Source organism: Arachis duranensis, chromosome 2 (genome assembly GCF_000817695.3).
Source record: "Arachis duranensis cultivar V14167 chromosome 2, aradu.V14167.gnm2.J7QH, whole genome shotgun sequence".
Lineage (NCBI taxonomy): Eukaryota > Viridiplantae > Streptophyta > Magnoliopsida > Fabales > Fabaceae > Arachis > Arachis duranensis.
Window position 1 is genome coordinate 33,146,534 of NC_029773.3, and position 20,548 is coordinate 33,167,081.

The 20,548-nt window shown below is 40.9% G+C and overlaps 1 protein-coding gene across 1 annotated transcript; it reads right to left on the reverse strand.

Moving 5' to 3' along the window:
• Positions 1 to 17,305: 17,305 nt before the first annotated feature.
• On the reverse strand, positions 17,306 to 17,773 carry LOC107474276 (uncharacterized). The gene has a single exon (XM_016093889.1). The coding sequence runs from the start codon at positions 17,771 to 17,773 to the stop codon at positions 17,306 to 17,308; it is 468 nt and encodes a 155-aa protein (XP_015949375.1).
• Between the last annotated feature and the right edge of the window lie 2,775 nt (positions 17,774 to 20,548).

The window sequence follows — 20,548 nt, forward strand, 5'->3', positions numbered from 1 at the left end:
GGCGAATGTGCACCGACTACACCGACCTCAACAAAGCCTGCCCAAAAGACCCCTACCCACTCCCAAGCATCGACGCTCTAGTGGATGCTTCATCAGGATATAAGTATCTCTCATTCATGGACGCATATTCAGGGTACAACCAAATCCCCATGTATCCACCAGATCAAGAAAAAACCTCGTTCCTAATACCGAAAGCAAACTACTGTTACATCGTGATGCCTTTTGGTCTCAAGAACGCAGGAGCTACTTATCAAAGGATAATGAATAAAGTTTTCTCAGATCACATCGGAAAAATCATGGAAGTTTATGTAGACGATATGTTGATAAAGACGCAAAGCAAAGATACATTGTTATCCGACCTGACTCAAGGGTTTTACACTATCAGGAAACACAACATGCGGCTCAATCCCGCAAAATGCACACCATATGGAAGCATGGCATGCGACTTAACCCGGCTAAATGCAGCTTCGCAGTGGAAGCCAGTAAGTTCTTGGGCTTTATGCTCACACAAAGAGGAATCGAGGCAAATTCAGATAAATGTCGGGCCATACTCAACATGAAGAGCCCAACCTGTATCAAAGAAGTACAACAACTCAACGGGAGGTTGGCCGCTCTATCCCGATTCTTAGCAAGAGCTGCGATAAGATCTCTTCCCTTCTATGCTACTTTAAGAAAGGGAAAACAGTTCGAATGGACGACAGAATGTGAGCAAGCCTTCCTAGACTTCAAGAAGTTCTTAGGACGGCCACCTATCCTATCTCGGCCACGAGAAGGATAACCGCTCATATTATATCTCGTAGTAGGGAGCCGGGCAATAGCCTCAGCACTAGTCAGAGAAGACAAACATGGGCAAAAACCCGTCTACTTCATTAGTAAAGCACTACAGGGATCCGAGCTGAACTACCAGAAAATAGAAAAGTTTGCCTACGCTCTGATCCTCACATCCCGGCGGCTTCGCCCATATTTCCAAGCGCATACCATTAAAGTTCGAACCAACCAACCCATAAAAGGGATATTGCAGAAAATAGATCTAGCAGGAAAAATCCTACAATGGGCAATCGAGTTGTCCGAATTCGACCTTCAATACGAGGTGCGTACAGCAATCAAATCGCAACACCTGGCCGACTTCATCGCAGAATTTACGGACATCCCGGAAATCCCCATAGAATGGAACATATACGTAGACGGATCCTCGAATAAAACAGGAAGCGGTGCGGGTGTAATAATTGAAAGCAACCAAGGAACTCAACTTGAGCTCCCCCTTAAATTCGGATTCCCGGCCTCAAACAACCAGGCAGAATACGAAGCACTATTAGCTGGTCTGAAGCTGGCTAGGGAGGTTGAAGCTCGGAAACTCAACATCTACAATGACTCATAAGTCATCATCTCACAAATAACAGGAAGCTACCAAGCCAAAGATCCGACCATGAAAAAATATTTGGATAAAACCAAAGAACAGCTCGGACAACTCGGGGAATATAGGATCCGCCACAAACCTCGTGAGCAAAATGCCCAAGCTGACGCCCTTTCAAAATTAGCCAGCACCAAACCAGGGGGCAACAACAGAAGCCTCATCCAGGAGGTACTACAGAACCCGTCAATAGCGGAAGAAGAAAGAATCCTAGCCATAATAGGTCGGGATCAAGGATGGATGACCCCCATAATAAACTACCTCAAAACAAAAGAACTCCCTACAGATGAAAAGGAGGCAAAGAGGCTGAAAAGGGAGGCACAGTACTACACTATCATAAACAACACACTGTACAAAAGAGGGATATCCCAACTCTACAAAAGGAGGCTACAGAATTTGTAAGGACATGTCCACCATGCCAGAAGCATGCCAACTTTCACATTGCCCCACCAGAAAAGCTCATCAGCGTGACCTCACCCTGGCCATTTGTGAAATAGGGACTCGACCTTCTCGGACCCTTCCCACAGGGATCGGGACAAGTAAAATTCCTCATAGTAGGAGTAGACTATTTCACAAAATGGATCGAGGCAGAACCCCTGGCCAACGCCACCGCTCAAAGAAGTCGAAAATTCCTATATAGGAACATTATTACAAGGTTCGGGGTACCATACTCCATCACCACGGACAACGGTACCCAATTTACAGAGGCAGGCTTCAGAAAATCGGTGGCCGACTTGAACATAAAACACCAGTTCACCTCTGTCGAACATCCCCAAGCCAATGGACAAGCCGAAGCGGCCAACAAAGTCATATTGGCCGGACTAAAACGGAGGCTACAAGAAGCAAAAGGAGCTTGGGCCGAGGAACTCCCACAAGTCCTATGGGCGTATCGAACAACCCCCCATTCTACTACAAATGAATCACCATTTCGACTGGCATACGGAGCGGAGGCAATGATTCCAATAGAAATCAAAGAAGGATCTCCCCGAGTAGTCCACTACAATGAATGAGCAAACTCTCAACTTCAGAGAGAAGAGCTCGACTTGTTACCCGAAATCCAAGAAAGAGCTCGGATCAAGGAAGAAGCTCTAAAATGACGAATGGCTTCCAGATATAATCTAAAGGTAGTGCTGAGAAGCTTCGCAGATAATGATCTCATCCTAATTAGAAATGGCATTAGAACAGCTCGACCCGGAGAAGGAAAGCTGGCAGCAAACTGGAAAGGACCCTACCGAGTCATTGAAGTACTAGGGAAGGGCTACTACAGACTGTTCGAGCTTGATGGACGAGAGCTTCATCGATCATGGCACGCCTGCAACCTAAGAAGGTACTACAGTTAGAAAAGGTAAAGGATCTCACTAAATGGATGCGCTCTTTTTCCTGAAAAGGTTTTTTAATGAGGCACCATGTAGAAACCTAGATCATACCCGACTTAAAGGGACAAGAAAAATCCCACATGTATATATTTGCATTTTTTCTTTGAATAATGTTTACTTAGATATTCTACAAGATTCCAAGACGCATTAATCTGAAGTATTCATCGTCCGATTATAAAGCAACAGGTCGGCAGAAAGTGAAAAATAAATTCACTACGCGACCACGATAAAGACAATCGTCCGATAAAGTGAAAACGCGATTCACCCAAAGGACGATCTAAAGACGCCAACCATTTTCTACAAATCGGCAAAGATGAACACAGAATAATGTAAGAAGTTATCGAAAGCAATCCAAAAAAAAGAACCTGACGAGGTCATACGGATAGCTAATATAATAACTTAAAAGACTGGCCGACGTTCAGAAGTCGGACCAAGTCAACCCAAGTTATAAGTAAACCCTGGAAAGAGGTCTGGCCAACCCTATTAAAGAGGGTTACTTTAACTTAGAAGGGCCTGACATAACAAAGTCAGCCCAAAACTAAAAAAGTTATACAAGTAGTCCCTGAAAGAGATCTGACAAAGATCCAAGAAAGAGGACTACAAAAAATAACTTAAAGGAGACCGACATAACCAAGTCGGACTCCTATCACTAAAAAGTTATACAAGTAGTCCCTGAAAGAGATCTGACAAAGATCCAAGAAAGAGGACTACGAAAAATAACTTAAAGGAGACCGACATAACCAAATCGGACTCCTGCCACTGAAAAGTTATTAAAGTAATCCCTGGAAGAGACCTGACAAAGGTCCAAAAAAGAGGATTATAGAAATAACTTAAAAGGGGACCAGCGCAAAAGAACCACCAAGAAACAAGTTGGACCCATAAGTCACAAACCTCAAAGGATCCAAGCTACAAACAATAAAACAAAGCAATCCGAAGAGGCCGAGATACAAGATTTCAAACATCAGTAGAAAACTGAAAAAATACCAAGTCAAAAAACTACCTATGTTACTCCGCAAAAGTTATAAGGCCCGGAAGGCCACTAAAACCTACCGTGAAGGGAAAGCGAGCTACCTTTTGTTTTTCAAAATAAAAAGTTGCTAAACAAGCAACTAGGAAATGTCAATGAAAAGTTTTAAAAGCCCACAAGCCGGGCCAACTACACATCCAGAAAGAGATCAGCAAACATTAGGAGCCTTCTTGGCAGCGTCAGGACAAGGGGAAGGAGGACGAGTCTGAAGGGGCACGGCATCTACGGTTCCATCATCCCGATTCAAAATCTGGCAATCCGGATCAGATGTAACGGGAGGAACAGAGGAGGTCAACACCTTATGAGAAGGCGCTGGGGGAGGATCAGCCTCATCATCATCCTGGTCATCAGGGACAATCTTACCATCCCTCACGATATTGTCCAGGCTGATGAGAGTCAAGTCGGCATCAGGAGCAACAACCCGAAACTGCTCCATCAGGTTCTCGGAGGCAGCAGTTATGCTACCCACAAGGTGACCCTGAAGCTCACCATAATTAACCCGAGCAGTTTCCAAATCCTCCCGAACATGCATCAATTCCCTATAAGCCGAGACATAACTATCCTTATGTTTCAATGCCATGTCCTCGGCCAGCTTCAAAGATGCAGCCAAGGCAATAGAACTGGCCTTCTCACCTTCCAACTCCTTCTCCACCTTTGCCAACTTCACCTCCAACTCCTCCTTCAGACCCTTGATCCGATCAAATTCTGATTTGGCCTCTTCCATGAAGGATTTTGTGGCATGAATCGGAATCCCCTAAACTGTCCGGAATATAGCCGCACCCATATGAGCCATCTTTACACTACTTTTGGTGATAAAATCCAAATGCTGAAGAAGAGAAACGTCGTCCATAAAAAGCCCACCATAGGGGGCAATTTGCTGGTCAACAAATTCGATAGCATCAAAATCTGGGGCATCCAGGTTGAAGGGCTCAGATGTTTTTTGCTTCTTATTAGGAGGGGCACCAGGAGCTGCAGCAGAAGATTGTGGAGGATCGACCAGACGAACCCGAGGAATAGGAATTACTTTCCTCGGCCCGGGAGAACTCGGAATAGGAGGTTTAACTGGAGCTTGGGAAGATCCCTCGCCGACTACTTTGGCCGAAATGTTTAAAGCAGCAGTTGCCTTCTTCGCTTTCTTGAAGGCCTTCATGGAGTCATTGTTCTTAGATATCTCTGCAAACACAAAAACAACCACGACAAAGAGTTACAAAAGAGGAACAAGAAAGGAAATAAATATAGAGGCAAGTCGGGCCAATAGACAAACAAAATACCCAAAACAGGCCGAACCAATGACGGATCATTCAGAAATCTCTTCGTATCCAAATGGGGAGGCTTCCCCCACAAATCCTCAAGAACGACTACAAAAGCACGCTCGACATCATCAAGCATCTCCCAAGTATAACGAGATACTCTTACATCCTTCTGCCACTCTAGAGGAAAAGAGGGCTCGTCATTTTCATCAAGAAAAAAGGGGCGGGCCCCCTCAACAGCTCAAACTTTAAAGAAATAATTCTTGAAGTCCTTAAAGGACTCATCATACATCGCAAACACTTTATGGCCCTGGGCGGACCAGAAAGAAACCCAAGAAGCTTTCTTTTTTGAAGAGCCGCCAGGTTTGGCAGAAACAAACAAGTAAAGAAACAGAGTCTGGGAAGGTGTTACATCTAGTTCATGACAGAGAAGTTGAAAAATTTTAATAAAACCCCAGGAATTGGGGTGAAGCTGGGATGGAGCAATATTACACGACCACAACAGGTCGGTTTCAAAAGCAGTAAAAGGAAAAGTAACATTTAATTGGCTGAAAAAGTATTCATAGGCATAGAAGAAAGGACGCTCCCTCTCGATGGAAGTCGGAAAGCAAACCCTCTCATCAGAATCAGGAGCAACAAGCTCATAATCCCCCTTGCGAGCATTGTTCCCACAAATCCTATGACGCTTCCTCAGCTCTATGCAAAATTCAGCATCCACAACGGAAACACACAATAAAACAAGGGAGTCCAGCCAATCGGACATCCCCTCGGGAACTCTGGAAGACATCTCTACAATGTTATTGCGAGAAGACATGAAGCCAACTAAATCCTACAAAGTAAGAAAAAAGATAGGGGTTACTACAAACATCTCGGATAGGGAGAAAATAACTCGGTCAAAACTTTTCAGACGATGAAACCACGAAAAGGAAAACCCCAAGACTCAAACCAAAGTCCTGGGGCATCCTTTGGAGGCAGCAATAAAGCAAGGTTTCCAGAAAAGGTAAGAAACGGATGCATATTTTCTAAACCAGTATCAAAAGCAACCAGAAAGCAATAGTAAATTCCAAGAAAAATCGCAAAGAAGAAAGCCAAGGAAAATACATTTACAGTGACGAACGAACACAAGATCAAGGTTCAAGCTTTCAAACATGCAAAATCAGAAGCTTCACCAAAAAACTAAAGACGAAGCTACGAAAGAAGCAAGAAAGCTAGTACCAACCTGGAATGAGCAGCAAGCTTCAAAGAAACTGAAGATAGAAGACGAAATCTGGGAAAGCCTTCTCACAAAGAACACAAACAAAGAGCGATGTCGAAGAGAGAAATGCGAAACTCCAGGCGACAACAAGAAGCTCCAGAAACGCCAAAACGACGCCGCAAACACAGAAAAAGGAGAAGCGCAAAACAAAAAACAGAAGAGCGGAGAGAACGGAGAAAAGAAGTTATGAAAAGGGCGAAAGGAGAGAAACCGTTTCTGGGCTTTCGAAATTGAAATAAAGAGCCAAAGGGAAACGGGGCAATTAATGCTAAAATTAAGGAAAGCATTAAACCCTCGCACGTTCCCAAAGCGCCGATATAAAAGCGCGCGCTTTTAGAGGAAACGTTCTACATTCAAAAGCTGATACAAAGGAATCGACAAAATGCTTGAGATCGGCTTCACCAAAGAAGGACCGAAGTCAAAGACTCGGCCTTAAAAAAAAGAAGACCGAGCTCAAGCAGGGGTACTGTTCATACCCTGGGTCGAAATGTCCGACCCGGGATGTTCTACAGACAAAGCGACCGACCTCTTCAGGTCAGGACAACACGACCTCTTCTCAAAGAGTTCGGCCAAAGTCACAGGAAAGCCCAAACAAAGGGCCCAAATAGAGGAACACGTCCCAAATCCAAGGGCAGCCCAAAGCCCATAGGGATAAAGGTGGTTCCCTTAAAGATGACCTCACTTAAAGATAAGATAAGATAACTAACTTATCTTATCCACAGGAGGCCACATCTCACCATTATAAATACACTGGAGCACCCAGGTATAACTCACACTCTGATTCTACTCAATACCTGCTTAATACCCTTGCTAACTTAAGCATCGGAGTCTCTTGTAGGTACCCCCACCCTCCGGGGACGAAGGATCAGCACCGCCACCAAGTCCAACAAGTTGGACACACCAGTTCCGGCCGACACCCACCTGCCGGACACGTCGATTCCGACCAACACAGACGATCTCATCCAAGATCGACCTACCGTTTCAGGTAACCCTTGGAATAAAAGCATTTCCTGATCTAAACTCTACTATACAAGCTCTCGCCGCCCAAATCGGACCACCAAATACCTTCAACAATCAACCCTCAAGCTCTGCAGCACTTCCTTTCCAACCACATAATGATCCACCCATTCCATCACCACCCATCCCATCACCACCATCCATGGAAGAGCACCCACATCCATCAATCCGAGAGCAAGATAATCCCAATTATGCTATTGATATGGAACAAGAGTCAAGGGATCATCTCAAGGAAACAGTAGATCAATTTCATGCAACCCTTCATCAATTGGAGCAAGCAATAAATCAATTACCTTCCATACATTCGGACACTCAAGGAACCCCCATGGCTTCATGTGGAGAATATAATGAAGAACGTAGCATGAAGGAGACACTAGAAACTCCAATAGACAATAAGGAGCATGACTTTGTACTGGAACAAGTGGAGGAAGCCGGAATTATTGAAGAAAAAGAGGAGGCAGTGGTTGAAGACTTAGGAGATGCTGAACCTCCATGGGAAAGTCCAGTTATAGAGCCTCCTTTAAAGACGTTTAAAACTGATGTTGAGGAGGGTGTACAACCTCCAAGGCATCTCATGATTGAAGATTTTGAAGGGGATGGTCAAGAGATGGATTCAATCATTGATGAATTCTTATCTACATTTGTGTCCTCTCCCATTGGACTTGACATGGAGATGAAAGAAGAAGAAGCACAACTTCCCATGCCCTTGGTGAACAATGAAGAAGAGATTGAATTGGAAGAAATCCACCAAGAGGAAGAGGTTGATATTGAAGAAGATTGCAAAGAGGTGGAAGATGTCGAAGAAGAGCACAAGAGAGTGGAGCTTGCACGTTCATTAGAAACACCTCCCCCTAAGTTGCCATCATCCTTCACAACATTCAAGTGGGTAAAATTCATATCCCTTAGCTTTCTAATTCCACTTGAATACGGGCTACTGGAGACGGATGGTCAACTTAGAGCTCTTTGTGGCATTAAGAGTAAAAGGAAGATGGTCAGTGGTAAGAATTATCATGTAAGGTTCATTATAGTTGGAAGCTCAAAGTTTAAACGCAAAGGTTGGTATAGAGCTCAACTGAATGGGTCTAGGAAGTTGTTTGACCGTTTCGGTGAGAATTCAGACTGCTTGCCACCTGGATGGAATCATGATAATCAACTTGAAGATGGGTATAGAAACAAGATTTGGGATCCAGGAATATATGAGGATCAACTTTGGGAGCTCGAAGCTTGTGGAGAACTTTATCAACGCTTGGTAAATTTACTTAGTATTGATAGAGCTTATTGGAAGTCCAAGCATTGGTGGAAGTTTCAGGATGAGTTCAAGCATAAGCCGCCATGACAAGGAGCTCGCCAAATGTCCAACTTAAGGACTTTAACTAAAAGTGCTGGGTGGGAGACAACCCACCATGGTATGATCGTTCCCTTTTTAGTTTTAATTTTAGTCTGTTTTTTGAATTTTTATTGAACCTGGAATTATTCATAACATCTGCATCAGCATTCTGCATTTTGCAAAAAAAAAAAAAACAGCACGCACGCGACGCGGCAACGTCGCTGACGCGTCCGCGTCGCAAGTGAATTAGGAAGAAAAGAAATTAAACAGAGAGTCATGCAAGAGCATGGCTGGAGGCATGCCCGTGGCACAAATCGCCCCACGCAACCGCGTCGCTGACGCATCCGCGTCACATGGGAAACATGCCTCCTACGCGTCCGCGTGACCTGGTAATCGACGTGAAAAGGGTGCATAGCCGAAAGTTATGCTGGGGTGGTGCTGGATTAGTGCTAGACGCACAATCCCTACCATGCAAACGCGTGCCTCACGCGTCTGCGTCATATTCCAATATTGGCCACTCACGCGATCGCATGACCCACGCGATCGTATCACCCATATTTTGGCAAAATAAGATTTTTGAACAGAGAGTTGTGCGAGCGCGAGGCTGCCCTCGCGCCAATCGCATAAAACGAGTCACGCGTTCGTGTGACCGATGCTACCGTGTTGTTTAACTTAAAGCGCAAGTCGTGCGAACGCGTCCCCCACGCATCCGCATCGCTTGCGCCGCACAACTTATCCAGATCAGCCAAATATCTTATCTTTTCTTCTCCAAATCTAAATCTTTTCTTTCCCTTCTTATTTCTTTCTTCCTTCCTTTCTTTTTCTTTCTTTTTTCTTTTAATTGGTGTTGGAAATTTATTTGGGTCATTATTTTGCTTGTGGATTGTTAAGAAATTATTTGACAATTATATATCATTTTTTTAAGGGTTCTTGCATGTTCAATTTAATACTTTTCATACCTTATTTAATATGCATGCTTTGTGTTTGTGAAAAAGCCCGTATGGCATTGTGCATCCTTCATTATTCTTTTCTTCTACTCTAATGCCTGTTTTTCACAAAACCCTTTCCAATATTTTATTAATTAAATTTGATTGTCAATACAAACGTTGTTGTTAGTTTCTCACGACTAATAATACATTAAGGCTTTTAATGCTTGATTTACACTACTCATGCCTTTGCCAGCATGCCAATAAACATCTTGCATTTAATTGCCTCAAATTATCATGCTATACTTCCATTGATGTCCTAATTTCATGAAATCGCAACCATGTGTTAACGACATTCTTCTTTATTTTGGCATGATTATTACTCGTACTGCTCTCTCCCTTGCTCTATCCCTTTGACTTCATGTCCCTTTCCTTTCTCCCTTTTTTAGGATGGCCACCAAAAAAGGGTAAAGAGAAAGCCTCTAACAAGCCACCAGCGAAGAGCGGAACGACAGGAGCACCAGCTGAGGAACCACAACACCCGCCCACCTGCACAGCTTTGCATGCACCGAGGACGGTGCAATCTTTAAGTGTGGGGAGGTCGATACCGATCTCCACGGGTTAGTTAGTCCCTTCTCAACACCAATTTTTGTTTTTTATTGTTGCATTTGCATGTTTGATTGCATGTTTGTTTGATTTTGTGCATATATTACCATTACTTGGTTGAAGTAATATTTTCTTTTTCAAGAAACTTTTTATAGTATTTCACTAATTTAAATTAAAAAATTTTTAAAAAAAACTTGTACGAAGAAATATTATTTTGGAACATAGTTTAAAGCTCGAACATACAAAACCAGTGAGATTTTGAGCCTATTTGATTGATTGCATTTTATCAACCAATATATTTTATTTTTTTGTGTTATTCTCTCTAAAATTGTAATCTTTGTCTTGCTTAATTCTATATTTTTACTGTTTGATGTATGCATGTACTTATATGATTGAGGCCTTGTTTCACTAAGCTTACATACCCATATGGCTTTACCCTTTCCATTATCCTTTGCAAACCAATTTGAGCCTATTTTACCCATTTGTTCTTTACTTTAGCTCATTACTAACTCTAAGCGAAAAACAATAATGTCCTTAATTTAAATCCTTAGTTAGCTTAGACTAGTAAAAATGCTCATGATTTAAGTATGTGGAAGTTGGATTTGAAAATATTTTGTTTGAGTAATTGGGTGTTGTATATTTTAGTGAAAATGTGCAAAATAATAGTTGAGCACATATTATTGAATTCAATACCTTAATCATATGCATTGAGAAAAATAAAAGAAAAATAATAAAAAAAAAGATAAGAGAAAAATAGAAAGAAAAAAAGTGAAAAAGAAAAAAAAAGCAAATAATAAAAGGGGACAAAATGCCCCAAAGTAAGTGTTAGTATCAATGCATATGTACTAAACTCAAATTTAGGATGCATGAATATATGGGAAACACAGTTAATGGGAAGTTAGATTTTGTATTTTAATTAAATGGATTGTCTTAAGTTAGGTGGAAAGTTTATGTTAATTAAGGATTCAGATTTTAGTCCACTTGGCCAAAGACAATCCTACCTTGACCCTAACCCCATTACAACCCTTAAAAGACCTCTTGATTTGTATATTGGTGCATTAAATTTTTGTTGATTGTTAGATGAAGAGCAAGCTATAGAAAGCAAGAGTAGTAGAGAATTGAGAGAATTGACCCTAGACACTTGAGAGTTAGAATGATATACACTACCAGTAAGGGTTCAGTGCTTAATTCTATGTTCCCTGCTTTCATGAGCTATCTTCTTCTTGCAAGTTATTTGTATTGTATTTTGTGATTTAAATTAGTGAAATCTAGTTCATATCTGTTCTTGAAAGATTTATTTACTTTTTCATCAAGTAGGTAGAATCATCTTTGCATGTAGTTACATTCATATAGATAGGTTGCATTGCATACTCTCTATCATTCCTCTTCACTTCTTTATAGCTTCTCTTGAGCTTAGCATGAGGACATGCTAATGTTTAAGTGTGGGGAGGTTGATAAACCACTATTTTATGGTTTATCTTGTGCTCAATTGAGTGATTTTTATCAACTCTTTACCCAATTATTCATACTATTTGCATGAGTTTACATTCTCCTTCCTGATTTTGTGCTATGATTGAAAACATGCTTCTTTGGCCTTATATTTGCTAATATTAATCCTCTCTTATTACCATTAGATGCCTTGATATGTATTTTAAGTGATTTCAGAGGTTACAGGGCAGGAATGACTCAGAGGATGGAAAGGAAGCATGCAAAAGTGGAAGGAATACAAGAAGTTGAAGAAATTGCTAAGCTGTCCAGCTTGACCTCTTCGCACTCAAATGGTCATAACTTGAGCTACAAAGATCCAAATGATGCGGTTTTACTTGCATTGGAAAGCTAACATCTAGGGCTTCGCAATGATATATAATTTGCCATATCTGCCCCGAAGTTAGATGACGCGAAAGCGTGAATGACGTGCCCGCGTCGCATCTACGAATTGTATCCTGCGCGAACGCGTGGACGACGCCTCCGCGTCACTTTCCCGCGACCTGTACGGACCAGAAAGTGCTGGGAGTGACTTCTAGGCTATTTTTGACCCAGTTCTCAACCCAGAAAACACAGATTAGAGGTTGGGAGTGGAGCAGAATGAGATCATTCATTCATCATTCAATCATTACTCACAATTTGAGGTTTTAGATGCAGATTCTAGAGAGAGAGGCTATCTCCTCTCTCTTAGGATTTAAAAATTAGGATTTTTAGAAATTAGAATTTATTTCAACTCTTCACCAGGTTCAATAATTTATGTTTCTCTTCCACTTTTATTTACTCTGATGCTTTCATTTGTATCTGATTTGTGTTGCCCAATTGGCTTATGAACTTTTCATGTTAGGATTGATTTTCTTATTTAATACACATTATTGAGATGTTTTTAGATATATGATTCTAATTTAGCTTTCTACATTCTTGATTTTGGTTAAGAAATCAGTAACTCAGGAGTTATTAGACTCAACATGATCAATAATTGTTATCTTTGCTAATTAGCTTGAACTTCAATAATCCCAATCTTTTTCTAGGAATTAACTAGGATTTGAAGATCAAACTAATTAGTCACTTGACCTTCCCTTACACTAGCAAAGGTTAACTAAGTAGAATTAAGGTTCAATTTTCATCATCATTGATAAGGATAACTAGGATAGGACTTCCAATTTTTCATACCTTACCAAAAGTGTGTTTTACAGTTATTTATTTATTTTACAGGCTTTTACTTATTTTAATAGCAATTTAAAATTACTTGTTCCTCATCTTTAAAACCCCGATTTACAATCTTCATAACCAATAATAAGAACATACTTCCCTGCAGTTCTTTGAGAAGATGACCCGAGGTTTGAATACTTCGGTTATCAGTTTATTTAGGGGTTTGTTACTTGTGACAACCAAAACATTTGTAAGAAAGGTTGATTGCTTGGTTTAGTGACTATACTTACAACGAGAGTTTACTATAACTTCTAAACCATCAATCTCCAGTTCTTCACTTGTCTTCCTCAATGAATATGTCTCCTTCTATGGTAATTCCAGCTGAATTGTATAAGTGACATTTGAGATGAGAGAAAGCCAACCTTGCTTTGGTGGAAGGCTTTTCAGCTATCTTGTACAGTTCTTGAGGTATCACCTCATGTATTTCCACCTCAGTCCCAATCATGATGCAATGAATCATGATAGCTCTGTTAATGGTCACTTCAGACCGATTGCTAGTAGGGATGATAGAGCGTTGGATGAATTCCAACCATCCTCTAGCTACAGGCTTGAGGTCAAGCCTTCTTTGTTGAGTAGGCTTGCCTTGGGAATCTCTTTTCCACTGTGCTCCTTCCACACAGATGTCTGAGAGCACTTGATCTAGTCTTTGATCAAAGTTGACTCTTCTATTGTAAGGATGTGGGTCTCCTAGCATTAGCAGCAAGTTGAACGTCAACCTCACACTTTTTGAGCTAAAATCTAAGATTCTCCCTCGGACCATGGTACTCCAATTCTTGGGATTTGGGATCACACTAATGTCATGATTTTTCGTGACCCATGCATTAGCATAGAACTCCTGCACCATTAAGATCCCAACTTCTTGAATGGGATTGGTTAGGACTTCCCAACCTCTTCTCCGGATCTCTCTTTGGATTTTTGGATGCTCATTCTTCTTGAGTCTGAAAGGGACCTCAGGAATCACCTTCTTTTCTGCCACTATTTTATAGAAGTGGTCTTGGTGGGCTTTGGTGATGAATCTCTCCATCTGGAGGTGGCGGCTACGGCCTTTCCTTTCCTCTTTCTAGAAGATTCTCCAACCTTGGGTGACATAAGTGGTAATGTAAAGCAAAAAGCAACGCTTTTTCCACACCAAAATTAAAAGCTTTGCTCGTCCTCGAGCAAAAAATAAATAAAAGAGAAGAATGGAGTAGAAGAAGAAAAAAATAGATGGAGATGGAGGAAGAAGGCAATTCGGCCAAGGGGGCTTTCATGTGTATGAAGTGTGTGTATGAAGGGTTAGTAAGAGGGGGTATTTATAGGAGTAGGCAAGGTAGGTTTCGGTCATGGGTGGGGTAAATGGGAGGGAAATTTGATTTTGAAGTGGGTGGGGATTGGTGGGATTTATGATGGTTTTGGGGAAGTGATATGGATGTGATTGGGCTAGGGTTTATAGGGAAAAGTGTATGGGAAAGTGTGAAAAGAAAAGTGAAGAAGTGGGGTAGGTAAAGATGCTATGGGACCCACTGGTCCTGAGATGGTAGGGAATTTAGGTTCCATGCCCTACTTCATGGGCGTTAAACGCCCAGCACTATGCCCATAGCTGGCATTCAACGCTAGTAGTGCTGCCATTTTGGGCGTTGAACGCCCAGCCAGTGCTCGCTTGCTGGCGTTCAGCGCCAGTAAGACTGCCAAATTGGGCGTTGAACGCCCAGCCAGTGCTACCTAACTGGCACTCAACGCCAGTAAGACACTCCATCAAGAGTGTTCTATTTTCATTACTGAACCTTTTTGTCTCTGTTCTGACTGATGCACATGATCATGAACCTAAAGAAACAACTTAAGAAAAACAAATTTAAGGAATTAAAAGAAATAGAAATAATTAATTAGGGTTGGGTTGCCTCCAAACAAGTGCTTCTTTAACCTTATTAGCTTGACGGTTAGCTCTTTATGGAGATGGAAATGGGCTCAAAATTTTGGCCCTTACAGTGAACCTTCTTCCTGTCTTCTCATGGATGAGCTCTACATACTCTAAAGATAGGACACAACTCACTGTATGTGGTATGACTGGCTTCTTGGTGAAGATAACTCTCATGCCAGGTGAGAGGCCTTCAGTGGGGACTTTCTTGTCCCTCCAGCCTTTAGGTACTTTCTTCTTAGTACCTTTATTCTCAGTGCTTGTTAATGGCTGCCCAACACCAAACTTAGAATTGATATTTGGGGGCTTAGTAAAGCTCTGTGATGAATGAATTTTTGTGTGGTTTAGAATTCACAAATAATTTCTCGTTGCAAGTATAGTTTCCAAACCAACTAAAATCCTTTCATACAAAAAATTGTTTGTCACAAGTAACAAACCCCTAAAATTAATAACCGAAGTATTCAAACCTTGGATCGTCTCTCAAAGGAATTGCAGGGTAGTTTCTTGTTATTGGTTATGAGTTGTATATTTTGGGGTTTTGGATAAGAGACAAGAAATGTAAATTGTACTGAAAATCAAATGATAAAAGATCTTGGCAAGGAATGGTGGTCAAGGATCTCTATCCTTATCACTAACCACAATATGATAATTGCAAGGATCAATTCCATTAAATCCTCCTCTAACAAGTAAAGGAAAGTCAAATAAGCTATATCAATCCAAGTCCATACATCCTAGCTATCCACTAATTGAATTAATGAGAGCTAGAATCAATGGCTACCAATCATCAATTACTTAAATATTAGTAACTCAAGAGTTTCTAAGTTACCGTCTCAAGCCAAGAACATAAAAGTCTACTCCAACATCCTTCCAAGTATTTTATCAAACACTTGGAAGGCACAAAAGGAAAGCATAGTAAATTGACAACAAGAATAAAATCTAACAACAACTAATTTCAAAGAATTAACAACAACAATCAGAGAAACCATAATTAACATGAATTACCTCAAATTGCATTAAAAGAAAATAAGAAGAACAAGAGTAGATCAACTACAAAGTATAGAAATAAAATAAAGGAAATTGCAACAAGGGAATAGAAGAACAACATATAGCAACAAGGAATTGAAAGGTATAAGTAAATGAAAGCAAGGATTAAAACCTAGATCTATAAAATTCTAACCTAAACCTAATCCTAATTCTAGAGAGAAGAGAGAGCTTCTCTCTCTAGAAAACTAACCAATACTAGATCTAAACTCCTAATGTGTGTAAAAATGATGGAATCCCCCTTTTCCCTTCTATCCTTGGTCTTTTTAAGCATTTTGGCGCCAAAGTTGGTTCCAAACTGGGCCCCACAACTTCTGTGAAATTGCTAGGCACGATTTCACTTAAAAATTATGTGCCAGCACCGATGCGTACGCGTACAGGATGCGTGCACGTCCATGGGGTTTTTACAATCCACGTTATGCGTCTAGTGCGCGTGCGCATCCATGGATGTATCCCAAATCTTTGGCTTTTCATGATTTCTCCACTTTGCATGCTTTCTCTTCACTCCTTTGATCAATTCCTAGCCCCATTTCAATTTGAAATCACTAGCAAACACATCAAGGCATCTAGTGGAATCAAAGAAGATTAAAATTATCAAATTAAGGGCATAAAAAGTATGTTTTCACATTTAAGCACAAATTATGGGAGAATAAAAAAACCATGCTATTTCATTGAATAAATGTTGGGGAGTGGCGCCTAGCGTGGAAAGAGGCGCCAATCCTTATCCCACTGTGCCCTCTGCATCTATTGAGTTCCAAAGTGTAAGTACACTTTGACCTCCTCATTATCTATCAAGTGGGCCCCATTCAATCTCCTGAAAAAAAAAAGAAACCGAAAACCCCATTAGTAATGACAAAATAATCCTCCACATTCCTTTTCAATGCTAGTGAATGGAGTTTCAACTGATGGGTGTCCCTTGGGACACCAAACTTAATTCATTTGCATCTCAATAAATTGGGTTCATCATTGGGTTTTTAATGTGTTCATGGGGAAGAAGTAATTCCAATCCTTTCACATTCTTTGCTTCTAATCTCCCCTGAACACATTAAAATTCTCATTCAAGCCTCCACCAATATATTAAATGCTTCCAAATTGAGTGGTATTGGGCTTGCCAAGTGATTCTCGTATGGTGGTGGCCACACCAAACTTAATCTCTGGGCTTACTCTTCAAAATTTAATTTATCCAAATGGTTGTAAGCCTAGATCAAGTTGGTGAGTGGCCACACCAAACTTAGCTTTTTAGCTAGTTCTTAGCCCAATCACTCATCACTATCAGTAAATGCTTTCATCCAGTTACACTTCCAAAAATAGGAGACAAATTAATTCATAAAGCTATCCTAACTATCAAAACTAAAATTAACTTCCTAAGCTAATATTCACAATCTACTTCTAATAAAGCAATAAATCAAAAGGATATAAATTGTTGGGGTGCCTCCCAACTAGCGCTTCTTTATCGTCACTAGCTCAACGTTCTTCCTTTTTCAGTTGAGGTGGTAGCTCACTCTCCTTTCATCCAGTGAGTCCCCCAGGTAGTGCTTGAGTCTATGGCCATTTGCAGTGAAGGTTCTTTGTGTTTTGTCCTCCATGAGTTCCACTTGACCATAGGGGTACACTTTGATGATGGTGAAGGGTCCAGACCATCTAGACTTAAGCTTCCCAGGGAAGAACCTAAGTCTAGAATTGTACAATAACACCTTTTGTCCTTCAGTGAACTCCCTCCTTGCTATCTTTTGATCATGCCACTTTTTTGTGTTCTCTTTAAATTTGTATATCTTTACATTCTCATATGCTTGGTTCCTAAATTCCTTCAACTCGTTGAGTTGCCTTAGCCTCTTTTCTCCAGCAGCTTGCTCATCAAAGTTCAGTAGTTTTAGAGTCCAGAATGCTCTATGTTCAAGCTCAACTGGCAAGTGGCAAGCCTTGCCAAAGACCAATTGGTATGGAGACATCCCAATGGGAGTCTTGAAGGTTGTCCTGTAGGCCCATAAAGCATCATCTAGCTTCTTAGACTAGTCCTTCCTCGAGCTTCCAACAATTTTTTCAAGAATCCTTTTTAGCTCACTGTTGGAGATCTCTGCTTGCCCATTGGTCTGTGGATGATAGGGGTTGCCACCTTGTGCTTGACTCCATATCTGAGAAGGAGTGCTTCCAGTTGTTTATTGCAGAAATGAGTTCCTCCATCACTAATGAGTGCCCTGGGAACTCTAAATCTGCTGAAAATGTTCTTTCTTAAGAAGCTCATTACAACCTTGTTGTCATTTGTTGCAGTGGCAATAGCTTCTACCCACTTTGACATATAATCTACAGCCACAAGTATATAACTATTTGAGTAGGAGGATGGGAAAGGCCTCATAAAGTCAATCCCCCATACATCAAATAATTCTAACTCCATTATAAATCTTTGTGGCATCTCATTTTTCTTGGGTAGGTTGCCAGCCCTTTGGCATTCATAACATCTTGACACGAAGTCCTTTGCATCCTTGAAAATGCTTGGCTAATAGAATCCACAATGGAGCACCTTAGCTGCTGTTTTTTTTTCACTAAAATGGCCTCCATATGCAGATCCATGGCATTGCCAAAGCACCTCTTGTCCTTCTCCATGGGATATACACCTCCTTAAGATCCCATCAGCACACTTCTTGAACAAATATGGCTCATCCCAGATATAGTATTTGGCATCTTTGATGAGCTTTCTCCTCATGTGTTTATTGATGTTGGTTGCTAGTTCCCCATTGGCCTTGAAATTGGCTATGTCAGCAAACCAAGGGGTCTCTTGGATCATCATTAATTGCTCATTAGGGAAGCTTTCATTCACTGCAAGAAGGTGTGCTCCTTCTTTTTCTTGTAGGATACTTGAGAGGTGGTCAGCAACTTTGTTCTCTTCTCCACTCCTATCCTTAATTTTGATGTCAAACTCTTGGAGTAGCATGATCCATCTTATTAGCCTTGGCTTGGACTCTTGTTTGGTAAGCAAGTATTTGAGTGCTGCATGACCAGTGAATACAATTACTTTAGAACCAATGAGATATGATCTAAATTTATCAAAAGCAAAGACAATGGCAAGTAATTCCTTCTCTATAGTGGTGTAGTTCCTTTGATTCTCATTAAGAACCTTGCTGGCATAATAAATGACATGCACCAATTTATCCTTCCTCTGTCCTAAAATAGCACCCACAGCAAAATCTGATGCATCACACATCAACTCAAAGGGTAGATCCTAACATGGTGGTGCTATGATAGGTGCAGAGGAAAGTTTGTTCTTAAGTTTCTTAAAAGATAACATGCATTCATTATCAAAAACAAAAGGCACATTAGAGACAAGTAGGTTGCTCAATGGTTTGGCAACCTTAGAGAAGTCTCTAATAAACCTCCTATAGAAGCCAGCATGTTCCAAAAAGCTTCTAATTGCTTTGACATTACAAGGTGGGGGTAACTTTTCAATCACCTCCACTTTTGCTCTATCCACCTCTATGCCCTTTTTTGAGATTTTATGACCAAGGACCACCCCTTCTGTGACCATGAAATGGAATTTTTCCCAATTTAAAACAAGGTTGGTCTCTTGGCATCTCTTTAGCACCAAGGCTAAGTGATGTAAGCAATCAGAATATGTGTTACCAAATACAGAGAAGTCATCCATAAACACCTCAATGAATCTTTCAATCATGTCTGAAAATATGGAGAGCATGCACCTTTAAAATGTTGCAAGTGCATTGCACAATCCAAAGGGCATCCTCCTATAAGCAAAGACACCATATGGACAAGTAAATAAAGTTTTCTCCTGGTCCTTTGGGTCTACAACTATTTGGTCAAGAAAGTAGTAGTATTCATGTCCAGCCATCTTCTCAAGCATTTGGTCCATGAATGGTAAGGAGAAGTGGTCCTTCCTGGTGGCTTCATTGAGCTTCTTGTAATCGATGCACATACACCAACCAGTCACTGTTCTTGTTGGTATCAGCTTATTCTTCTCATTTGGTACAATAGTGACTCCTTCTTTCTTTGGAACTACTTGTACCGGGCTCACCCAAAGGCTGTCTGAGATGGGGTAGATCACCCCAACTTGCTACAACTTCAACACTTCCTTCTGGACTACTTCATTCATAATTGGATTCAGTCTTCTTTGTTGTTGCCTTGAGGGTTTAGCACCCTCCTCAAGTAGGATCTTGTGCATACACATTGGGGGGCTAATCCCTTTTAAGTCTGTGAGTGTCCAAACTATAGCATCCTTGTGTTGTTTCAGCACTTGGATGAGTTCCTCTTCTTGCTCCTTACTCAAGCTTGAGTTGATGATTACTGGGTAGGTGCTGTTGTCACCCAGATATGCATATTTCAAACTTGGGGGGTAAGGTTTTCAACTCTAGTTTTGGTGCCTCTTCTTTATCGTTGTCTTTGTGGTTTGTCATTATTGAACTTTCCATGGTCCCTTGTGGTGGTTCTTCATGTAGTGCTTGTTGCTCCAATTCCATAGTTCCTTCACATTGCTCTTTGATTTAAGAAAATTGTCGTGTCGGTATAGAATTTCACACAAATTGAAATCTCGTTGCAAGTATATTTCTACACCAACAAACAATCCTCCCAATCAAAAATTTTGGTTGTCACAAAGAACAAACCCCAAATAAGAATTAATCGGAGTATTTGGACTCCAGGTCGTCTCACGAGAATTGCAATGAAGTGGTCAATTATTGGCTATGAAGGAATATTTTGGGGGTTTTTTTTGGAATAAGAGA